Source organism: Telopea speciosissima, chromosome 8 (assembly GCF_018873765.1).
Source record: "Telopea speciosissima isolate NSW1024214 ecotype Mountain lineage chromosome 8, Tspe_v1, whole genome shotgun sequence".
NCBI lineage: Eukaryota > Viridiplantae > Streptophyta > Magnoliopsida > Proteales > Proteaceae > Telopea > Telopea speciosissima.
Genome location: NC_057923.1, coordinates 10,092,033 through 10,116,946, shown reverse-complemented (window position 1 = coordinate 10,116,946; position 24,914 = coordinate 10,092,033). Strand labels below are relative to the sequence as shown.

General features: G+C 38.7%; 1 protein-coding gene across 1 annotated transcript; it reads left to right on the top strand.

The window, feature by feature from the left end:
* On the top strand, nt 1–23,553 carry LOC122670554 (DEAD-box ATP-dependent RNA helicase 22). The gene is made up of 8 exons (XM_043867482.1): nt 1–423; nt 858–1,145; nt 1,335–1,457; nt 1,561–2,006; nt 10,294–10,621; nt 11,432–11,584; nt 15,265–15,313; nt 23,495–23,553. The coding sequence occupies exons 1-8, from the start codon at nt 46–48 to the stop codon at nt 23,545–23,547; spliced, it is 1,818 nt and encodes a 605-aa protein (XP_043723417.1). The 5' UTR covers nt 1–45; the 3' UTR covers nt 23,548–23,553.
* The last annotated feature ends 1,361 nt before the right edge of the window (nt 23,554–24,914 follow it).

The window sequence follows — 24,914 nt, the reverse complement described above, 5'->3', positions numbered from 1 at the left end:
GGGAACACAGTCTTCGTGCTTCCCCGGCGTCGAAGTAAAAAAAAAATGATGTATCGTCACGCTTCATTGATTCAATATTACAGGCTTTCATCATCTCCATATCGTCTCCCCGTCTCTCCCTTCAAGGCTTTTCATTCTTCTCCGCTCACTTCTTCGTCTTCCTCCTTATCTTATTCTTCTTCTACTACTACTGCTACTTCCACTTCTTCTTCAGTGGGGGTTTTGTTTTGGATAAAACCGTTGAAACATCACCGTAGACGAACCAGGGCTTTTGGAACAACTGCTGCTGCTGCTATTGAAGATGGAAGGCAAAGCGACAGCTTCTTTGCTGAGGAAGGTGTCTCCTGGAAATCTATTGGTATTTCCGACCAGCTTTCACGAGCCCTCTCAAATGCTGGCCTCCAGAAGCCCTCCCTCGTTCAGGTAGGTCATCTGTCTCTATCTTTGTTTTCCCTTATCTTAGGATTATCACTTCAATGTTCATCTGTTGCCATAAACCTCAACAAGTAGCAGAGGACAAGAATGGAGAATATCAATACTAAACACATTTTTCACGCTCAAAGCTTATTGCCACAAAGTAAATGCAAGTCAAATCGACTGGTTCAAACTTCAAAGTGACCATAATAGAAAATAATTAGACGAACCTAATGACGTTCGTGGTGATTATACTTACTTTAGCATATGGGTTGTCTGAACTACATGAATTTCTTGAATTCACCTTATACAAGGTTTCACTATCACTCCCAAATTGAGCATAGCTTGTGGACTACTTTTTCTATTTTCTCATTATATACTGCTAGTAATTCAGAGTTCAGATTGTCATAACAGTCATTAACATCAATGTGTTTGCTCTTCAGGCTGCTTGTATACCATGTGTGTTCTCAGGAAAGGACGTGGTGGTTGCTGCAGAGACTGGTAGTGGTAAAACACATGGATACTTGGTTCCCCTGATGGATAAGTTACGCAGTACACTTGATTCTACTGGGAATAGTGACGGTGATCAAACGTCAAATCAAACCCATGGGCTTTCTCTTGTTCTTTGCCCTAATGTGACGCTATGTGAGCAAGTGGTTCGCATGGCTAACTGTCTTCGTGATGATAATGGTGAGCTGCTTCTGAGAGTCGCAGCTATCTGTGGACGGCAGGTAGAGATGCTCTAATTCTTCCCGAGATATTTCATTTTGTTTGATGGATCTTCTCTGTTTCTTTTGGTAGATTTCACATTTTCAGAGTGAGATAAACAGCAGCAGTCATTTGTTTTTGAAGCTCCTTTTTTTTGGGCTTCTCAATAATATTTTATCCTCATGAATCATGATAATAACCTTACACTGCAGGGGTGGCCAGTTGCACAACCACATATCCTTGTTTCAACACCAGCTGCTCTTCTAAATTATCTTTATGCAATTGACCCCGAAAAACACCGCCGTTCTGACTTTATACGCCGTGTGAAATATGTGGTAACTTTTCCTCGTTATCTATCTGTCCTCATTGCTAAGGTTGCAATGTTAATAGCCAATTTGTCATATTTGGTGTTGATTTTATGATTGCATCAATCCACAGGTGTTTGATGAAGCAGATATGCTGCTCTGTGGAAGCTTTCAGAATCAAGTCATCCGTCTCATAAACATGCTCCGGTTTGAAGAAAAGCTTGTGTCTCAGATAAAAGGTTATCTACGTAAGAATCCACGGGAATTAAATGCTGAATCACAAGTGAATTCTGAACCGGAAGACATTGAAGGGCTGCAACCTGACTTTGTTCATGAAGACGAGGAAGATACAGATGCTGAAGATGGTGCTGAGTGTCTAACGGTGGACACTGAAGCTGCACCCAGCCGGGGAAAAGACTGGAGGAGGGTTAGAAAAATTTATGAACGCAGTAAGCAGTACATTTTTGTTGCAGCTACGCTTCCAGTAAACGGTAAGAAGACTGCTGGTGGAGTGTTGAAACGAATGTTTCCTGATGCCAGTTGGGTTAGTGGAACCTATCTTCATTGTCACAATCCCAGGTGCTGCCTCTTGACTAATTGGTTATCTGATTGTAAGGCTTCATTTAGTTTTCTAATGGTTTGTCACTGGTGTTAGTTTGTGCTATTTTACACACAGAAGAAAACATACTTGTAAAATTGTACTTTTTTGGTATTAGCATTTAGTGACCTCATTTTAAAGAAAGTAGAATTTCATGTTGAGGGAAATTTCTTTAACAACCATCATAGTGCATTGATAAGTGATAAAATGTTTGATATTATATTTCAACAAATTTCTGTTCTATCTTTGCTTTATTTTATGGCAGAGTGAGAAGGGGGAGGACAAATGGATATATTGTATTACCTAGAATATTATTCTGAAGTCAGGTCTTTATCTGATGCATACTAATTTTCATTATCACTCATTGTTGTGAAAATACAATTCCAAATCCATTTTAATTTTGTGAAAATATCGAGCTTTGCATGTTTGATTCTAATATTACCTTTCAAAACATACACAAAAAAGTGTTGCTAAGATGCGGATGTTAAGATAAACTTTGGGGTGGCACCTAGAGGGTGACAGGATGATGGAAGTAGATTGGGATGATTTGGCATAGGTATCTGACCCAGACAGAATCAGATGATTGAACTGTCATCCTGATGCCAAACAGTCGAAGACGACCCTGCAGTCACCTGAGGAAACTGTTCAAAATTGGGTAAACTGGGTTTGAAATCAAATTCCACATGCACTCTAATTTTGTGAAATATATTGAATGTTGCATGTTTGATTCCAATCTTACCTTTTAAAACATACCAGTTGCTGATGCAGGGAGAAATTGGCTCACAAGGTTCTTTTCTAGAACCTGGTCCACATGTTGGTCTAAGACCAGCACCAAGTCCAACTGTCCAAGACTAGACCCAAGTCCAAGTCTGGCCCTCCCAGCCAAGTCATGGACTTCTAGAAGCAGTCAAGTTCTGGCCTCAAAGTTCTAGCAGATTCTTTGTGCCTTTCCAAATTCCAAGGCAGTATTTAGTATCTCTTTGGTTCTCCTAGTTTCTAGTGCTTGACTTTTTGTATTCCAAGGCATGTTTATGAGCCTTTTTATATTTCCTAGGCTTATTTAAGAGTCCTTGAGAATTTCTTAGTGTGTCTTTTAAAATTGCAAGAGTTAGTTTATTTTCTTGGTTTATGTTTTCTATGTATTGGGGGTGGGGTTCAATGTTTTGGGTTTAGTTGTCTATGTCTAAGAATTGTTATCTATGTATTGGGAATTCCAAAGGGGTTTTGGAATTGTAAGAGTCTCTTTAATGTTATTGTGTTGTAATCTAGATTTCCATCTATATAGTGCAAGTCCTGGCTGCTCACAAAAGCAACCATGAATTTTTTTAAAAAAAAAAACAACTCTCTTTGAGAATTTTACTTGTGGATCTCAGGAAATACATCCAAAAGTGGATCTCTTTTGGTGGACCTAGGTGGACTCCTAAGGTGGGCTCTAGTGGATCTCTAGCAGCCAAAGCTATCTTTTATTTTTCTGTTTATCTTCTTTCTCTTAATTTCAACTTCATCTATCACCGTCATCTCCATCATCTTCAATCTTCCATCAAACCACCTTAAATTCAAACCGTGGCCTGGTGACTCTTCATCTTCCCCAGCTTGCAACCCTTCTTTCCTCCTTCAGTCCTACACAACCTGATTTTAATCTGGTTGTGATGCAGAATTATCACCAAACTGGGCTTCTTTTATTAAGAATAAGTTTAGGGTTGGGATATATATATGTTGGGCCTTTGATCCCAAGGGTTTTCTATGTAATAGGCCACTTTAATGAGCCTAAACTAAGGGTATATAGGTTGCATACGGGATTAACCCAATACTTAGTTTATTTTTATGTTTTTTAATTGAACCGGTTCAAATTGGTTGCATCCAATTGGTTCAATTTAAGTGATCATGTGACTTGGTTATGTGGTCATGTGACAACTTAAATGGTCATGTGATGTAAGTTGGGCACTTGGGCTGGATTAGGACTCTATAGGTCCAGCCATGTTTTGAGTCTATTTCCTTTAGTATTTTAGTTTCCTAGTCAGTTTAAGTTACCTAATAGGTTAAGGATTGGGTTAGGCCTTTCCTTTTTAGAGTAGAAGTCTATTTTGAGTCTTTTATATAAGGTTGTAAGGGGACAAAGCTTTGATACGAATTTTGATTAATAAAAACTCAGCTTTATGCTTGCTGCCTTTGTTGCTGCTGTCGCTCCTTGTGAGTGTGCATCCTTGTGGATCTCAAGGTGGAAAGGGATCGGTGGATTCCGGTTGACTCCTTACGCCGTGACGGCTGGGAGGATCTCTCACTGAAGGTGATTCCATCCTTCTTTGTTCAAGCTGCTGCTAGTGGATTCCTGCTGTAAGTTTGAATTTTTAAATTCTGTTTTCATTCCTTTTCCTTCCCCCCAATCGATTCCCTTTTATTTTTGCTTGAATTCCTTTAAATCCTAATTCCATTAAACTCTAGATCTTGCTGCTCAGCCATATTTGTCCATCAAAACCCTGATCCCTTCATCCTTCATTAATTTCCCCAAAACCCATAGTCGATCCTGACTTACTGCCCAGTTTTACAGAAATTTCAAAACACTTAAAACTCTATAATACCTACATTATTAGAGTCCTATAAACCTGCCTAGCACCCTAAGCCCCCCTTCCATTATCCTAACCTAAGCCCTAGATTTGACCTAAAACTGCAGAACCAACAACCCCTTAGTTCCTTGTTATTGGTCCTGGTTTAATTGGCTTCTAGTAGGGCTTTACCCTATCTAGAACTACATTAGGTTGTCCTCCAGAATTGATCCTGCAAGAATCCCCTCTCGGATTCTACATCAGTTGCTTAGATGCAGATGTTGAGAGGAACTTAGGGGAGGCAGTTGGTACAAAAAGAGTGACATGATGATGGGTATTAGATTTGGATGGTTTGGTGTTCTACAACTAAACTGACAGTTATAGAACCCGACAGGATCAAATAATTGAACCGTCATCTTGATGCCAAACAGGCGAAGACAACTTTCAGGTTCACCCATTTTAGGAATAAAAACATTCAACATTGTACAAAAACTACTATTATGGAGAACCGATTTGGTTTTATGCCAGGAAGATCCACAATAGAAGCTATTTAGTTACTTAGGCTCTCTTTGGTATCATTTTTATTTTTGTTTATGACCTATTTAAAAAAAATCATTAATGGAAATCATTTTCGATCAAAAAATGAAAACCGTTTGGCAAACATTAGACATAATAGTATGGATTGAGAAACCGTTTGGTCACTACCTAGGTATAAATAATTTTTATAACATTTTTGAAGAAATGGGCCCAAACTATGAAAATTTAGCATTAAAGTTTAGCTTTTTATGAAGACATGGGCCCAAAGCCCATATATAGTTTAAGTAGTGGGTGAAGGGATCCCCCCTTCACCCATCTTCCATCTCAATTCCTTCACAACACTGTAACAGAGTATCCAGTTACGATTTCCATGACAGTCCTCCATGTGGTCTGAAACATGTCACCCGTTGTGCCACTTTAACAGATGTTATCCAGTCTAATTTCTGCTCTTCATGACTCTTGCACCATTCTGGCAAGCACTAATTTCTTGGAAAGCAAATAAATCTAGAATAACTATGTAGTGAATGAATTGTAATTCTTATGTTAAACAAATCACAGCTTTTCTATTCTCTTGAATACCTCATCCAGATTTTCCAATCAATGCGGGTTAGTAATTGGACTAAAGTTACAAAACATCAAAGAGTATCAAAATTTGAACAAAACACCAAAAAGAAATGTCCAATCTGATTGAAAATATCATACACCTCAGAAATAACTAGAACACACACTCGACTTCCAAACTACAAATTTCACTAAAATTCAGAGCACTAATCGTGTTTTTATTTAATATAATAATTCAAGTGGAACTACAATACCTCAATCACTGAAGAACTTGAAGCCAAGCTAGACCAGACTAGGTGCCAGGAACGGTTGTTAGTAGAACGGAGCTCAAGCGCGAGAAGAGAAGGAAGAAAGCTTCCACGAGTGGATTGAAGGGTTTGGATGAGAGAGAGGGAGAGAGACGAAGCAGCATAGTTATCACGACATTTAGGTGACCCAAGGCGTTGGAGAGGGTCCAAAATCAAGGCGACACAAACAAGGCGACCAAGGTGTTTGGATGCCTAGGTGTCACCTAGACGAAGTTTGGACAACTATGTGAAGCAGCTCTCAATCCCTGCCACGACCCTCACCTCAAACTCCATGTTGAAATGTTTATCGGAGTTTCAGATGCTCCCTATTGATGAGCATGATATTTTTTCACCTCTGAAGAAAACTCCTTGAGATCGACAGTGCCGCTATGGTCGTAATCAAACTTGTAGGAGCAGGGTGGGTTCCAATAGGTGTGATGCATAAGAGCAGGGTGGAAGAAGAAGAAGAAGAAGGGGGCAGGACTTGTCTTTCAAATAACAGGAGGAAATGACTATTTTACCCCTCAATTTTGGGACTTACGAGCACATGGTCTTTAATGTGTTTGCATATATGGCTAAAAACGATGGGTTTGACCCTATTATGGTTTTCTATTATTTTGATTTATTTTAAATAGAACTAGGATACATAAATGATATGAAACACCTGCAAAAAAGGTTTTTTTACGTCAGAAAGAACAAAAAAAAAATGATACCAAAGAGAGCCTTAGGAGACTCATAGAAAGATTTAGAGATTGCAATAAGGATCTCCATATGGTGTTTGACCTAGAAAAAGCTTATGATAGAGTCCTTGGAGAGTTAATTTGGCAAGTACTAGAGAAGAGAAGTGTTTCAAGTAAATATGTTGACATAATTAAAGATATGATGATGGTGTGATGAGTTGGTGACTAGTGTAAGAACTGTGAGGGGGGCGGTTAAGGAATTCCCAATTACAATTGGATTACATCAAGAATCAACTTTAAACCATTATTTGTTTGTGCTTATCATAGATGATTTAACCAGAGACATTCAAGACGAGGTTCCTTGGTGTATTCTTTTTGTTGATGATATTGTTTTGGACTTTTGGTGGATGAGACAAAACCAAGGATTAACGCTATGTTGGAGTTATGGAGATCAACCTTGAATCAAAAGGTTTTAATATAAGTAGAACGAAGATGGAGTATATGGTGTGTAACTTTAGTTACACTAGGATGGATAATGAGGGGGGCAAAATTGATGAGAGGGAGATTCAGCAAAGTGGTTATTTTAGGTATGTGGGATCAATCATAAATCAAGAAAGTGATATAGAGGATGATGTTTCACAAAGAATTAAAATAGGATGGATGAAGTGGAGAGGTGCGTCCGGAGTGGTGTGTGATCAATATATTCCTTTTAAACTTAAAAGGAAAATTTTGTAGGACAGTCATATGATTGGCTATGATGTATGGTGTAGAATGTTGGACAGGTAAGAGGCATCATATGGATAAACTCAGTGTAGTGGAGATGAGGATGTTGAGATGGATAAGTGGTAAAACTTGGAAGGATAAAGGAATGATCATATTAGAGTTGATTTGGTAGTTACTCCGATACATGATAAGCAACAAGAAAGTCGTTTGAGGTGGCATGGCCATGTTGCCAGGCCTTTGGATGCTCCAGTGTGGAGGAGTTATGTGATTCAGATTGATGGAACTAAAAGAGCTAGAGGGAGACCTAAAATGACCTGAGGAGAAGTGGCGAGGAAAGATATGCATAGCTTAGGCCTTTTACGAATTATGACCTCGGATAGAGCTGATTGGAGAGCAAGGATCCATGTAGCCGACCCCATTTAGTTGGGATAAGGCTGAGTAGTTGTTGTTTGTTCAGCATTGAACAGCTTGGATGGTTTTCAGTGATCTGTTTGGGTCAAGCTTAGAAAAAATATATATATATATATATTTTTTTCATTTTATTTGATCTTTTGGTGTACAACGTGAGGGAGACTTAGAGGGTCCTCAGCCACATCAGTTAGTGAAAACAAAGAAGGACATCGACATCCAGATCCCATAGTTGGACCAGATTCAGATTATATTCTTGAATTCCTCCCTAATAGATCACTGGAGAATAGAGAGAGAAAGAGAGAGACTTGGTATTTCCTTAGGGTGTAGAATCCTTACTGAGTTGAAGAACTTAAAACACTGCAAGAAAGAGGCTAGATGTCTGTCTTTAAGTTTTGTGTCTTTTATTTTTGATTTCTTTTTTGCTTTAGGACAGTAATGTTATCTTTGATATATATATAGCTTAAGTTTACTAACCAGTTGTGGAGTGCTGTTGGGTATTATTCTATTAGTTGCATACCTTATGGGCTGGACCAATTGCTCTTTCTATTTCCTTGCCAATTCCTTGTCTAATCAGGTGTAACCCAAGTTATACTTGTGCAGTTGGAGTTCATGTTTTTGGGAATCTATATGTTGTGTATACATGTTTTCTTCACTTGAATCAAAAATTGGCTTTGAACTAAATTTTGTGGTATAGTGTGGATTCATTGTGTTGGAACCTCCCCAGGCATTAGCAGGAGCCTTGTGCACTGGGTACGCCCTTTTTAGTGTGGATTCATTATGTTGGAGTCGGATTCCTAGGTTGTCTCTTCCCTGTATTCTTTATATTTTCTCGGCTACTACTATCCAAAGTCATTGCCCAGCATAAAAGCCACCTCAATTGATTCCAAACCAATAATTTATTGAAACGACAAGGTCTTTATGCTGTACAATGGTCAAGAGCAGCAGGCTATACAAGCCACCCTCCCCCCCCACCCCCCAAAAAAAAATAAAAATAAAAATAAAAAAATATATATATATATATATATACACACATATATATGTATGAGATGTTGCTGCCTCTAAATTTCTTGCTAGCAGAAGCCCAAGCAATTGCCTTCTATTTAGCCAGTCGGCCCAGTTCAACAATTCTATACACTAACTCCTGGTACTTTTCAAGATCCTGTAGTTTGTTTCATGCCAAATGCTATACACAGTAACCATGAGTAACAGAAGCCACACTTTCCCCTATTCCTTCTAAATTGTCGGTCCTTCAATGCCCCAATCCGATTCTTCATATTGTTTTTCATAACCCAGCTAACTCCAATTTCTTCCAAAGTACCACCTGAGCATTTATAAGAAAATAGGCAGTGGATAAATAAATGGGGGACATCTTTAGCATCTCCCATTTGCAACAAACAGGCATTAGGAAGACAACATTGTCTTGAAATCAGGTGACTGAGTGTGAGTATGCAGTCTTTAACAATGGTGCATTCGAAATGACTGCACCGGAAGAAGCCGTCCACCATAACACATCTATTAGAGAACTCTTATCAATGTGTTATCTTGTAGGTATACCTTGTGTAACCTGTAACCTTATCATGTGTTATATTTTTGGGGAATAGGCTGGGCACCGTTGGTGTACCGCAAGCTAGTGCCCGTTGTGTCTTATCTCTCTCTTCCCCCCTTTGGAATGACTCCCCTGGCCCTCCTATATGGTGCCCCATCCTGTGCCCCCATTGGTGCCGCCCGCTAGCTTACCGCATGTGGATGGTGTGCCTATCCCTCTCCTGTATTTTTGTTTGAACTCTTTATTGTCAAGGTGTATTTAGTTGATTATAAATATACTACGGATCACACCTAGTAGCATGTGACAACCCAACCATTTGTCATCAACTGGAAAAGATTTTATGTTCCTTCTAAATATCATCCACATAAACAACCATTACAACTTTCGTTGCTCTGATACCATGTAACAATGTTAGAGTGATAAAGCCAGAGAACCGAGAGTGATGGAAGAGAAAGGGGGGATTGACTAGAGAGCTTGGATCGAACTAGCAGGTCCCCCCCCCCTACCTTTATTTATAGTAACAGAAGAAGGATTCCTAATCCTACTAGGAATCAAAACTAGGAAATAGAATTACAACTTGGAAATTAGACTAGGACTAATCTTTTTCTAATCCTAACTGAATTAGGACGCTCACAACTTAAACAAGTATCTCAATTAAAATATTTCTATTCTAATAGAGATACACAAGATACATATTTAGCACACATATAATAGCATTAGAGTCACTTCCTCCAGGATTTTATATCCTATATGATTGCCTCAGTAGGGAAATACAGGTTATGCACTATGAACTATAAATTATAGGAGAATTCCACAACCTGATAATTTTTTTTGGGGGGGGGGGGTGGGCATTGAAGGGTTCTATGGTATCCAAGCTGGTAACTTTATTCATATTCTAAACATGCATTTCTTGTGATGTTTCTTCTGGGTTTATCAAGTTCAAACGTGTTGATGATGTGCCCCCTTCTCCTTTGTGGCAGATTAGAACAGAGGTGGACTAAAGTTACAGTTGAAACACAGGTGGATGTGCTTATAGATGCTGTGAAACAGGGTTTTAAGTCTGAAGCTTTGGGTTCTGATGCTGGTGTAAATCGGACCATGGTGTTTGCAAATACTGTTGATGCTGTTGAATCCATAGCTAAGATATTGCGTCAAGTTGGAGTTGAATGCGTTTGTTATCATAGAAACAGCTCTTTGGAGGACCGTACAAAAAATTTGAATGATTTTCTGGAGAGAGGTGGTGTGCTTGTTTGCACTGATGCTGCTGCACGTGGTATTGACATACCGAATGTTTCTCATGTTGTTCAGGTATGCATTTTCTCTCCGATACAGTTATTATTCCTGCCTTGTGCATTTTTAATCTTTTCTTGACTGATGGCTGAAAGTTTGACAAAGGTCATTAAATTTGCTTCTCTTTTGGTATGAACATATGCAAAGATTTGGGGGGGGGGGGTTGTTCCTTTCCTCTGGAGAAATGCTACTACAACGATAGTGTTCTATTAGTCATTATGAAACAGATCGCGGGAGAGAGAGAAGAGGGTGGGATGAACAGTAATGTGAAGAGAGAATTCACAACCAATTTTCAATTTATAAAAGTGTTCTATTCATTAGCTATTGATTTGGGGGATTACATGCTTTATAGAAAAACAGAAATAGAATTCTAAATGACCCCACAAGACAGCTCGGTAATATAATTTTAAAATAGAATAACTTCCTAATTAATATTGATGGGCCTCACTATGTTTCCTGTCGAGACAAACCAAAATACTCAAGACAACTTAAAAAACTATCCTATGTATCTAATCTACATTAGTACAATACAAGCAAGATACAAAATACAAATCAACGGTCCAAAATAGAGGATCAAGTCACATCCATTGGTGGTGATCATGCTCTTGCATCAATGTGTTTTATTAGAAAAGACATGAATGCTTGTAAGTTAATAGAATGCATGCCCTTAAACTGAGTGAAATGGCAGGACAGGATCTATGTAGCTGACACAAGTAGTTGGCGTAACGCTTGGTTTTGTTGAGTCTTTAATACGTTTCTTTTTCGTTGTGGCATGCCATTCTTATTTGTGGAAGGAATTAATGGATTGAATGATTTGTTCTATTCTAGGCGGAATTTGCAACTTCTGCTGTAGATTTCTTGCATAGGATTGGTCGTACAGCAAGAGCTGGTCTATCTGGAGTTGTCACGAGTTTGTACACGGATTCCAACCAGGATCTTGTTGCAGCAGTACGTCAAGCAGGGAAGCTGGATCAGCCTGTGGTAACTTTCGAAATTTATTTCACAATTTTGATACTAGTATCACTATTTCATTATTTCTTTGAAAAGATCAGGTTTTCTACTTGTTCTAAAAGACGTTTCATCTTAATATCAATTGATCCTGCAACGAAGTACCCTAGTAGCATGGAACAAGAACTCGGCGAGATCTCGCTAAAAACTCGATTTTTTGAGACGGCAAGATGAGATGAGTGGCGATACACATGGATTACAATATCTCGGCGAGATCTCGATTCGACCAAGATCTTGGTTCAATTAAGCATCTGGCCCAGTATAAATAGTGCAGATCTCGACCAAGACTAGTTGAGATCTTGCTAATCTCGCTGGTCTCAGTCGTGGCATGCATATCAGCCTCAGTATGACTATGAGTATGGCCATGAGAGCACCGGTTCCGAATGTAGTGGCTATGGTCAGTTTGGGCAGCCGCAATCATTACACTCTGCACATGAGTGCGACAGTCGAAGCACTAGGTCAGGTTTTGTGGACGACATTTCACAGTCCTAACCTAGCCATACATGCCGATGGTATTTTAATAGCCTGGTGGTAGTAGCAGTGGAGCGATCTCATCGTAACCGCCTCTTTCATACCCTAGGATAGGGCACCTTCAGTTAGTTGATGAAAACACTTATATGACTTCTTTGAAAGACTATGTGTGATTCTTCAACAGCACTATGACATGGGAATCCTATGTCGCACATTCAGAGGAATACTTGATTCGGCAATATGGCTTGGGATGATAGATGTATATGTTAAGATTGATGTATTTTACACTTACATTTCTAATGCTTATTTAAGTTGTTTTATATTAATTGTATGCTTTGATTGCTTTCTATTACTAAAGGGAAATTTACGTCTACCACCCCTGGGGTTTCAAACAATTACGTCTACCACCCCTGGGTTTCATCTATTTCATATACTTCCCCTGTATTTTGAAAGATTCTTACAAACGTACCCATACCGTTAGATGAGAACAGTTAAGTGATGATGTCATCGCCCAAATATTAACTAAATGCCCATAATACCCTTAACGAATGTGCTTTTACATATTTACCCCCATTTGTTTGTAGCCCTAACCCTACTGGTTAATTTCTCTCTCCTCTCTCACTCCTTCCTCTCGTTGCCGGAGTCCCCTGCTATTGCCGGAGTAGCCTTTGGAGACCCCTTCCGCTGCTGCTCCCTCTACGGCTATCTTCTTCTTCTTCTTCTTTCCCCTTTTGCAACCTCTTTCCTGCAACTCCGCCCCCACCCTGATCCAAATCATGAGAATTTTTTTTTCTGCAAAAAAAAAATGTCTGAGAAATCATGGCAAAAAAACTCCTCTTCACCAAACCCTAAAATGACTTTGTGTCAATCAGTATTTTGCTTCCACACCCGGAATAATAACTTTAAACACTCGCCTTAAATGCACAAATCCGTTAGATCTTTAACGCCGATGAAGTAAATATGAAACTGATGTTTCAAGAGCCATGTCTGCCGCTGTTGATCTGTACCTTGAACATCAGTGAAGCTTTTGCCAGAAAAAGGGTGGATAAAAAATCAGAACCTAAAAAAAGGGATAAAATGAAATCTGATTATGCAGGCAATAGCTCGGTCATAGGGGTGGTGCAGAACCACGAAATGCAAAAGGTTCTTCAAGAACCAATAAAGCTAACTTGGAACGAACACACAAGGAAAGATGCTTGATCCTCTAAGGATTTCTCCTTTGCCAGCTTTGTTCTAGAGCCGCAGCAGGTATTTCCCCAAAATAGGGAAAAAAATAGAGATAGAGAGCACGAGTACCATGATGCCTATCAGTAAAGACAGGTGGAACGAGGCAAAACGAAGACAATCGAACAAGGAGGATTATAGACTCGAAAAAGTCTTTAACCAAGACGCCATGTTCACTATCCTCTCAAATCTACAGCAACAATGAAACCATGAAGATTCAAAGATACTATTGAACTTACCTATTCTATGTTTCCACTGATAGGGACCACAGGAAAAGCCTCATAATCTGCTTGAATATGCTGGAAACTCGTCGTTTCTACTCAACATGCTCAAAAAATCGCCATTTCTGTCAAGACAAGCTCAATCGAATGAAGTATTCAGAAATTCTCCACTGATAGCCCGAGGTTTTGTGGGCTCTGAAAATGGTTATCATCTTTGTTTTCTCCTTCTGTGAAATGGTGATAGCATGGGGTGGGGCTGGGTTGTAAGGGTGGAGGTAGGGCGGTGGATTGGGATGAAGCTGATTTTGGAGAGGATGGGTGGGCGACGGCTTCCCCTTTTGAGATGATGGTGTTAACTCTCTGCCGGGTGCAACAATAAAAAAGGGGCAAAATTGTCATTTCCTTCCAAAATTAACAGAGTTAGTACTCAGGGGTACAGAAGTAATTTTTGAAATTCCAAGGGTGGGACATGTAATTGTTTGAAACCCTAGGGGCCAGGGGTGGTAGATGTAAATTTCCCATTACTAAATTATGTGTAGAATAGGGCCTATTAGTACATCGTAGCCTACCAAACTAGGGTCCAACTCCTATTTGAACTTTGATTTTGGACAATCTGATAGTGCCATCGTGTTTAAATAGCCCAAAATAGGCTATATACCAAGTTTCATGACCAAACTTGGTCAAAAACCCACTGAAACTAGCTACCGAGTTCAAAAAAATAAAATAAAATGCACCAGCTCGCCAAGATCTCAGCCCAACTCGGTTTTCTGGCTGGGCGAAACCAATACCGAAACCTGGTTCTTGAACCATGCCTAGTAGTACTTCTGATAGCACAATGACATAATGTTCTTGGTGCTAATTGATTGTATTCCCGATTTACCAATGAACCCACTTCCATTATATATGCCTTTTGCCCCCTTGACGGACAGGTGAGTGAAGCAAAACCGAGAGGGTAAGCAAGCCAAGATCGAATCTTGAAGAGAATAATAGATAAGTTGTAGATGAAGAGAGATAGGTGGCAGCCTAGAGTCCCACTAGTTCCCAACCGTCAGAGTCCCACCGAGGTCACGATCAAAGGAGTCCCACCTTGATCCCACTTGAGTCTCACAAGGAAAAGTTCTCAAAGAGAGCAATTTGTTTTCAATTCATGGTTGCCTTTGAAAGCAGCCAGGACTTGCATTATATAGAGATGGAAAACCTTGAGTACAACACAATAACATTAAGACTCTTAGAATTCCAAAACCCCTTTGGAATTCCCCATACATAGATAACAATTCCTAGAAAAACTACCCCCAAGACCGAGAAAGCTGTTCCCAAGATATAGAAACTACAAACAAGACTTTGAAAACTGATAATGGAAGGCACTTAATGCTGCCTTGGAATTCAAAAAGGCAAATGCTAAAAACTTGGAGATACTCTAGTGGCTATTAGACTTCTACGGTTCTACCTAGAAATATGAAAGGACTCTTAACTAAACCTAGGAAATATGAAAATAAGCTACTATTAAGCCTAATCCCGTATGCCTTCCTTGTACCCACATTTTAGGCCCATTAAAGTGGCCCATTACAAAGAAAACACATGGAATCAAAGGCCCAATGCATACATAACCCCACCCAAGGCTTATTTCCAATAAAATGAGCCCATTATGTGACTTATTTGCATCAGTGGGTGTTAAATTTTTTATAATCTCCATTTGTGTATCACTTCAACTGATCACTAGGATCCTTATGGCTGCAGGAGAAGGCATTCAGCAGAAAAAGGGGCTTCCGCAACAAGCTTAAGAAAGGTGCTTTCAGACTGTCTTTATTTTATTTTCTGTGATACTAGTCTTTGATTGTGTAGGCTTCTAGTCTTAGATGGATATTTGGTATTCAGCATGGATGCAAACATACAGCTGTAGCAATTATAATTTCTTTGCCTGGAAGTTGGATTTTAGTATTTTTCAAGTCTACCTTCCAGCATACAGGGGGAATGAATGGTGATACGGCCATCAAGACTCCAGTAACTCTGAAGCCCAGTTTTTTGGACTTAATCTTTTTTCTTCTCTCCTTTGATAAATGATTCAGAAATCAAACATTGGTATCAGAATCCAAAATTAAAAAAAGAGAAAAGATAAGGATATCAACATGAAAGAAAAATAAGCTCCTGAAGTGTAATCCACAGTACTCATATTAAATTAATTGTGACACACTAAACTTCCAAAAACGCCAGCTTTCGACACCTCTATTTTATCCATTACCGTGATGGAGTCTTAGCTTGCTACTCTATATTCTGGCTTAAATCCTTGCTTATTTGGTCTTTTGAGGTCTAGTTTTCTGGTTGCCACACCATTTGAGTTCTGTTTGATACATGCAAGCTGCACGGACACTACTCCTGCACTAACACTTTAGACACCCATTTGCCTTGTTAGCATTTGTCATGACCAACAAGGATTTATTAGCCTTCTGTGTTGACACTGGTGATGAATTTGGTTAATGCAGTGATCTGAAACCTAACCTAATATAGGATTTGGGCCACAGAAGTCTGCTGAAATGTGGGCTGAAGATGAAACGATAGATATGTAGAACAGATGTAAACAGAGTCTGCTATGGAAGGATTAAAGATGTAACAGAGTAGGTGCAAAGAAATTTCCATAAACACTACAATTTCTATGATTTTGAGAGAACAATTGTAACTTGATAATTGATATTCACCTGTACAAAACGGCTGAAACTATGATCAAGTTCTTGGACGACTCCTTCCTGTCACTGGCTTCTTTGATTGATTGATGGATGTGGTTTGAGCAGTTTATGTTCTGGTAGTTTTCTGAGAGAACAGAGCATGTGACCATATCAGAAGCAAGAAGTGACTTTGAGAAAAGGAAGTAATGATCAAATCTGAAAGAACAGAGTATTAAGAACTCAGAGAATAGACTTGGAACCGAAAACTGAGAGAATATTATTGATACAAATCACAAACTGCAGAGACAGAATTTCACTGTAATAGAGTATTGAACTGAAGTGTAGGGAACCAAAATTGTGACCTGTGTAATATAGTATTTGAACTAGAAGAATAAGATTAGAACTTGCAGAAGATAAAGAACAGATAAATGTAGCGAATCCACCCCAGTTGCCTTGGGAATCCACACAGTGTTTGATGTAGATCACAGGTCCATGTGTAGCCGCAGGAACAAGGCCCCAAAACCAGCCCAGTATAGTTGTGGGAAGCAGCCTGGTCTGATGATGTGGCAGGTTTTTGTTGGTTTGATGGAGCATCTCATAAGGCAGCCCAGTGCAGAATATTGACTTGTGTGAAGGACAATATTTACTTTCTTAGCTACCTGCTATTTTTAATTACCTCTATTTCCATGTAATAGCTAGATATAATCTCTAGTTTCAGATTTAGAAAGTAGGCTTCGCTTTTATTTTGAAGTTTCTATTTCAGTCTTTTTTTTTGTTTGCTTTTAGTTAGATTTAGTTTCTATTTTCGTTTGATTTCTATTTTTTGTAATCCTTCCCAATAGCCAAAAAGGGGAGTTAGTATTTTGTAACCATGCTTTAATTATAAATAAAGGTAAGAGGCTGTATTGGTCAGCCAACGATGTGATAAAAAAAAGGAGAGTGGTTGTTAACCATATAGCTGTGGGAGACAATTCCTGTGAGAGACAGCTGCGGTGAGAGGCCATGGGTGAGAGACCCATCCCTATCCCTTCTTCATCTTCTTCTCTATTTTTCTGTTTCCTTCTTACTTTCTATTTATTTTCCTGTGAGTTAATCTACATCCGAGATACAATCGAAGCTTCATTGTTGCTGCTGGCTTATCTAGTTATCATCGATCCTACTGTAGAGTGGTTCTTACTTGAACTCCTTCTACATTATTTCGGTATCAGAGCCAAATTGGACAACAGGCGGAGTTGTCAGTTGCTGAACTCAATTTCCCATTGAAGGCTGATCATGCCAGTCTGATTCGATAACTCCACTAAACTTGTGGAAGAGTTTTGTTTCAAGATGGAGAGAGTTGATGTAGATCACAACTCCATATGTAGCCGCAAGAACAAGGCCCCAAAACCAGCCCACTGTAGTTGTGGGATTCAACTGCTGTGGGAGGGAGCCTGGTCTGATGATGTGGTAGGTTTTTGTTGGTTTGATGGAGCATCTCATAAGGCAGCCCAGTACTGAATATTGACTTGAGTGGAGGACAATATTTACCTTTTATTTTAGCCACCTTCTATTTCCATGTAATAGCTAGATATAGATTCTAATTTCAGATTTAGAAAGTAGGATTAGCTTTTATTTAGAAGTTTCTATTTCGGTCCTTTTTTTCCTTTTAGTTAGATTTAGTTTCTATTTTTGTTTGGTTTCTATTATATTAATCTTTCCCAATAGCCAAAGGGGAGTTACTATTGTGTAACTATGCTTTAATTATAAATAAAGGCAAGAGGCTGTATTGATCAGCCAACGATGAGATAAAAAAAAAAAAAAAGAAGGGAAAATTATGCATACACCCCCTGTACTTAGCTTTAAATATGAATCGATCCGAGGTTTCAAAAAGTGAACGAGTGCACCCCCTTTAGTTTCAAAAAACTGCTAAACTAACTGACCGTTAGCCATCCAACGTTAAGTGCTTACATGACATGAAGTGTGGATTTGAAATGTCCATTTTACCCTTTCATAACAAGGAGTGGGTGAAGAGATTCCCCCTTCTTCCATCTTTCTTCCCAAATCTTGAGGTCTCTCTCTCTCTCTCTCTCGCAGTGAATTGGAGTTGCATGAAAGGTGCTGTTCTTGCTGCTCATTCGTTATCATTCCTGAATCTTTATTCCAAAAATTGTGACTTTTCCCCCTTTTTTGGTAACACCTTTCGCACTACAGAACCAGTAGGATTCTCAGTAATTCTTGGCCTAACCGTTGGCAGGAGGATGACATGGTACCATCACCATGGTAGAGGTATCGTCGTTAAATAAGAGAATTTCCTGGTGATGCAGTTATTACTTAATACCATTCCTGTGTTCACTCTACAGGTTAAGCTACAAGATCAATACCCCGGTCCCGGTGTTTCTCTGGGATGCAAAATCAAAATCAAGGTTTTCTTTCTGCCCCACCTCCTCCCTTCTTCCCCTTCTCTCGCTTCACTGTGTGCGTGTGTCTCTGCTTAGCAGAGGAATGCAAAAAAACCTAACAAATACGGAATATTGGGTTAAACGCAAAACTCCTGAAATTCCATCTATTCATACTAATAACCCTAGCCCTAACCCTGTCTGTCCCTCTCCTGTTCCGAACCAGATCCCCAAAATCAAAACCGCTGATGAAGAAAACGACAACATCGTCGACGGCGAAGACCTCGAAGCAGCAGTCGAAGACGATCTCAAACCCCCCTCCCTTCAAATTCCATCGCATATGGCCCGAATCCGACGAAATTCGATTCCTCCAAGGCTTCCTCGAATGCTCCACAGACAGTTTTGTCTTTCCTCGAGACCTCCCTCTCTTCTACGATCGCTTCTCATAGTCCATACCTCAATCCTACACCAGATCCCAGCTTTCAAAGAAGCTTTGTCATCTTCGTAAGCATGTACCCATTGTTGGGCAGATTGGAATAGTGAATGAAATTGGGAATTTGGGATTTGTAGCACGGTTGTGAACAGTGGGCGACCAGGTTGGTGTCGATCTTCTTTCCCTTCTTCGAATCCTCTTTGATTCCTTTCATCTTAGTTAAGCTTTCCTCCCGTCACCCACTCCTTTCCTATTTTAGTTCTACCTTACTCTGTTTTGGGGCGGTTCCAACAGTCCCAAAGATTTGATTCGAACTCCCCCAATATTACTCTGTTTGTCCCGAGATTTTGGTTGAAAGATCCCCCCTCACGGGTGACTAAAACCTTAGAATCCCTCCCCTTAAAACCTTCCCTGTTGCGAGATTTCAAACGACAATCAGACCTGGGTTTCCACTGTTTTGTGTCTTCCGTATGCATTTCCAGAAGAGAGAGGATAGTGAGAAAGAGAGAAACCTCAAGATTTGGGAAGGAAGATGGAAGAAGGGGGAATCTCTTCACCCACGACAATGAGTGCACTCCTTGTTATGAAAGGGTAAAATGGACATTTCATGACACATAAACGTTGGATGGCTAACGGTCAGTTAGTTTAGCAGTTTTTTGAAACTTAAGGGGGTGCACTCATTCACTTTTTGCAACCTCGGATCGATTCATATTTAAAGCTAAGTATAGGGGGTGTACACTTAATTTTCCCAAAAAATAAAAGAGAGTGGTTGTTAACCATATAGCTGTGGGAGACGATTCCTGTGAGAGACAGGTGAGATCTCATTCAAAGAGAAAGATATCTGGAGTTTCTTTTTGTATCCTATACGGATGATCCGATCCGCCGGTGAGAGGCCCTGGGTGAGAGACCCATCCCTCCCTTCTCTTCCTCTTCTTCTCTATTTTTCTGTTTCGTTCTTACTTTCCATTTATTTTTCTGTGAGTTAATCTACATCTGATATATAATCAAAGCTTCATTGTTGCTGCTGGCCTATCATCAATCCTACTGTAGATTGGTTCTTACTTGAACTCCTCCTACTTTAGAGTTAGAGAATTCTAGCCCATGGTTACCATGGGAATCCACACAAGGAGTAACAGGAATCCAACCCAATAAGCATCACTGTGAATCCACACACAAAAGAAGAAAATGAGAGTTTCTTTCATAAAAAATGTGGTCAATAGAGGCCTGAATACATAAATTTATAAGGCTAGCAGACCCCCCCCTATTTTGCTATTATGATGGTACTCAAAAATAAACTTTAATTCTAACCAAAATAAAACTCTAGCTCTTTCCCTAACAGAAAAATAAAATCTAGAACTTCAAATAAAATAGAAACTCTTAAGAGATCAAGCCTTTAAGGTGTCCTACTTTCATTCGAAAATATAAAAATAGAAACTAAAAGAAAATAGAGACTAGACTAGACTAACTCTTGCAATAACACAAACTCATATTCCTATGTTATAGGCCTATTAAAGAATCCCTTTGTAATGAAAACCCATTGGACTATAAGCCCAATAAACTTTTATTTAATTTACTTTTTTACTTAAATTTATAATTTACTTTAAGTTTATAACTTTATTTGAACTTTGACTTTGGTTTCTAGTAAAGAAGTTGAATGTATTGTCTAGATAACTTAAATTTTTTATTCATCGGTGAAACTAAGTGGAGGTCCGAACTGACTGATGTTGAAGAATCAGCGGATGAATTGTGGTTAGGATGAAATGCCACTTGAACCCAGAGCTAGCTGGTTCGCTATGTATTAACCAATCCCAATTCTTATATTGACTGAAATAATCTCTTCTCTGCACTTTTCCAGCATCATTGGTATTCCAAAGATGTGCCAAGCTTGGTATCACCTGGACAAGAGCTTTAAGAGTTTTTATGGTGGCTTCCAATTTTTCAGAAGGAGACATCTTGGATCCAAGCTACAAGACCTGTTCACAGGCTGTGTCGCTTGTTCAGACTATCTGGACCATGGTTCCCACCTAAGAAATTATAGACTCCAAAAATGAACATGATCAGATAAAGATTTTTAATTATATAATCTTAATATTATTTTTGGCTGTCCTTCAGAACTCAATTTCAATTCTTTTTTACAATTAAATAGATAGAGAAAAATGCATGACTGGAATTATCTGTTCATGGTGATATGTCCTATATACTCTTGTATATTAGACCCACCAAACAGTGGGTTCTGATCCACTTATCGACATATGCCTAGTTAAAGGGCTCAGAACTGTAGAATGGTCTGGATGCTCGTGCCGAAGATATTGCCTTTTCTATACCTTTGTTTCGTCCATCCCCAGTTTCCCATCATTATCAAAACACTCAGATTCCTGGGTTTCTGAGAAAATCCTATTGACTCTCTTCTGATAGTATCTTGGAGCATATCTGGTACTTATATTTATTTTAGTAAGTTTCTGAAATTTATATATATATATATATATATATATATATTTTTTTTTTTTTCTGTTTTCAATACTTTCCATGATGAAATTCATGTTAAAAAATGTAGATGATTTGCTGATATTGTTTTATCTGAATATTCAAAGCTTTGCTGTTGTTTTTCTTGATCTGTGAACATCTTCTGTTAATTAGGATACACAATGGTTTAAACTGAAATAAGAATAGGGAGTTTGATTGTCATTTTGTTTGCTCTCTCTTTTTTCTTTTTTATTTTTTACACAGAACTTATCATTTGGTTTCCATCAAACATCATTTAAGAATTATTTAGGATCACTTTCACTGTTTTTGCTTTGTTTTGCAATAACCATACCTGTTGTTATTATGAAGGGTGACGTTAGTTTATTTCAGGTTTCTTTGTCAGTCCTTTAGTTTTGTTCATGCATAGCATGCATTGTTTTGGCCTTGCTTCAGTTTGCTTGCTTTCTTGTTTTCAATTTTCCACTGTTAATCCTCTGTATGTTTCAAATGCCTACCCATGCAAAATCCTTGGACTAATTTGAATAATTGCGTTCGTTGTAGTTCAATTTTTAGTTGAGCTTTGCTTGTTTTTATTAGTATTTTTTTAACCCTTTGCTTTTCACATCTCTCCACTAGTTTAGATCAATGCTTTGTTGCTTAGTTGTGACATAGTTGGCAAATTCGGATCCCGAAATAATTTGGAAGGAGAATAATTTGAGTTTAATTTATTTCGCCAAATTGGAAATTCGGTCAAATTTTGATCAAATAAGCTTACCATGGGGAGAGGGCGGGCCTTGGTGCAACGGTAAGGTTGCTCCATTGTGACTAAGTGGTCACGGGTTCGAGTCTGGAAACAGCCTCTCTGCAAAAACAGGGGTAAGACTGTGTACATTATGACCCTCTCCAGACCCCTCAGTGGTGGGAGCCTCGTGCACTTGGTATGCCCTTTTTAAGCAGACCATGGGGAAAAGTCTCATTCGAATTAATTAGGGGATTAATTGTTTATGTTTGAAATATTTGGAACCCTAAAGTCAATCCATTTTCTTTTTTTTTTTATTAAAATTTTAAAGAGGTCCAAAATTTTTATCTATTTTTTTTTATTGAAATTGTAAGGATTCTGATTTTCAAAGCAAATTATTTGGATCCTGAATTATTCGTGAAATATTCTCGAGGACAGAATTTTTGGTGTCCGAAGTATTTGTTTCCTGAATTCTTTGTGGAAAATCGGGCATTTTTTTCTGAAATTTCAAACTAGTTTGGATTTAGTATGCATTTTTCTGAAACCAATTTTTTTGCTGAATTATACTGAAATTTGCTAACAATGGTTGTGATAAGATTTTGCAATTTTTGGTGTCCGAAGTATTTGTTTCCCGAATTCTTTATGGAAAATCGGGCATTTTTCTGAAATTTCAAACTAGTTTGGATTTAGTATGCATTTTTGTGAAACCAATTTTTTTGCCGAATTATACCCAAATTTGCTAACAATGGTTATGATAAGATTTCGCGGGGTTAAATGGGTTAATATATAGAGTTGTAGGTGTCGGTAGAGTGGATCAGACCAGGATAAAACAAGGCTTCAGACCTGCTTGTGGGGATAAGTTTTAACCAATGATTCAACAATCTTTAGTCTCTGTAACAAATCAGTATCTGAAACCAGTACCTGCGATAGAATGGAGAGAGAGAGAGAGAGAGAGAGAGAGAGAGAGAGAGAGAGAGATCTAAACCCTAAAATGGCGGTCTGCCAATAGATTACTTATAATAGCAAAACAAAATCAGATTCTTAATACGATAAAGAGTATACCTTGCACAAGACTCAACCCAAATATATTTTAACTAGGATACTGCAGGACATCTTAACAGTCGCTAATCTCGGAGAAGCTTATTGATGGGATATTCTCTAGAAAATTAGTGTCATAAAGAAACACCTAGCGCCATGGTATTAATCATGGTCCCAATGATCTTGAAAAATGGTTGCTCAATACTGGAAATGAAATTTGTTTGAGTATTGAGTCGTGTATTTCTCTGTTTATTTGCAGGCTTGATGAGTGTCAGAGATGTGCCAAGTGTTGGAGACAAGGTTCTAGCATAATACGAGAATCTGCTACGATAGGAATAGTGTGCCTTACTCTTAATGTTTGAGGTATGTTGATGATTTATTGCTTGTTAATTTGGTACCCCCCCCCCCCCCCTTTTTTTTTTTTTTGGAGGATGTAAATATATTTGTATCTGTTTGTTTAAACTGGATTTTGCTTTTGCCACACGGTCTTCATTTTTCACTGGAAAACACCAAGCCTCAGCTTAACTCCCTCGCCCCTTTTTGTTACATTAACATGTCTTTTGGTTAGATATCTTTTTCTACATTCAACTAAACTGGACTTAGGGTTCACAGGTGCAACACATGACTGTGTCTTAGTGGGAACCATATATATGAAAAAATTCAGGAAAAGAATGTAGTTCAAAATACACATCATGTAATTTATACATCCCCCTTTTGGTATGCCACTGGGGGCCATTTATAGGGGTTATTGGAGCATGGAGAAGGTGTGGCACGAACCCATCCCTGGGATAAGGCTGTCCTAGCGATTAAGTTGTGCATCGGCTAATCTTTGGGAGATATGATACTTTCTCACTGCCCTTCTCTAACTCCTTCCCAATTCCCATAGCAAGAGCACCAACTCAGATGTCTGCTGAACTCTTGTATGTCAATCAACAATTCGTGAAGCAGTTTGATGATAAGGTCATGGGTTTGAATTTTACGGATTGTGTCCCAAGCAGATTGGGCATCAAGACACCCCCAATGAGAAGGTCATGGGGTTAGGATTTTATTGATTGCATTAAGACACCCCAACAACATTGAAAGAGAGATTTTTGGCTCATTGGTAATTTATTTTTTATTTTATACTCAAATCTTGTGAAATTTTATGAAATTGGATTTAAGGTTAATACTTGACAAATGGATCAGTGCCTATTTGGAGTGTATGACATTTTGGTTGAAACTTCAATTTATTTAGATTTTAGATTTTGTTTTGTTTTTGTTTTTGTTTTTTTTTCTGTATATTTATTTTTGGCTTATTGGTCATATAGTTTTTATTTTGATACTGTGTATTGTTTTATAATAAGGGGTGCAAGTTTGGCCCTGTCGGCCCGAACCCGCCCTGAGCCCAAACAGGGCCTGGGGTGAGATATTTGGCCCTGAGGGCGGGTCAGGGCTGGAAATTTTTGGCCTTGAGTCAGGGTCAGGTTGGGTTAGGGTTGAGGCCTCAGGCTAAGCTTGGCCCAGCCCGGCCAGACCCTGATTTAAGTTATACTATAAAATATATATGGAAATAATACATACATTATAAACTTTAAAAATCACCCACATTTTTTTAATATAATATATTATATATGAAGACAATAAGTGATATAATACATTTTATTATAGTGTTATTTTATGTAAAATTGATAATTTTCTCC

Excerpts from the sequence above, each read along its gene's own strand:
- LOC122670554 (XM_043867482.1), top strand. The coding sequence starts at position 46 with ATGATGTATCGTCACGCTTCATTGATTCAATATTACAGGCTTTCATCA. Across the intron at positions 2,007-10,293 it reads CTTCATTGTCACAATCCCAG|ATTAGAACAGAGGTGGACTA; the intron begins GTGCTGCCTCTT and ends CCTTTGTGGCAG. Across the intron at positions 10,622-11,431 it reads ATGTTTCTCATGTTGTTCAG|GCGGAATTTGCAACTTCTGC; the intron begins GTATGCATTTTC and ends GTTCTATTCTAG.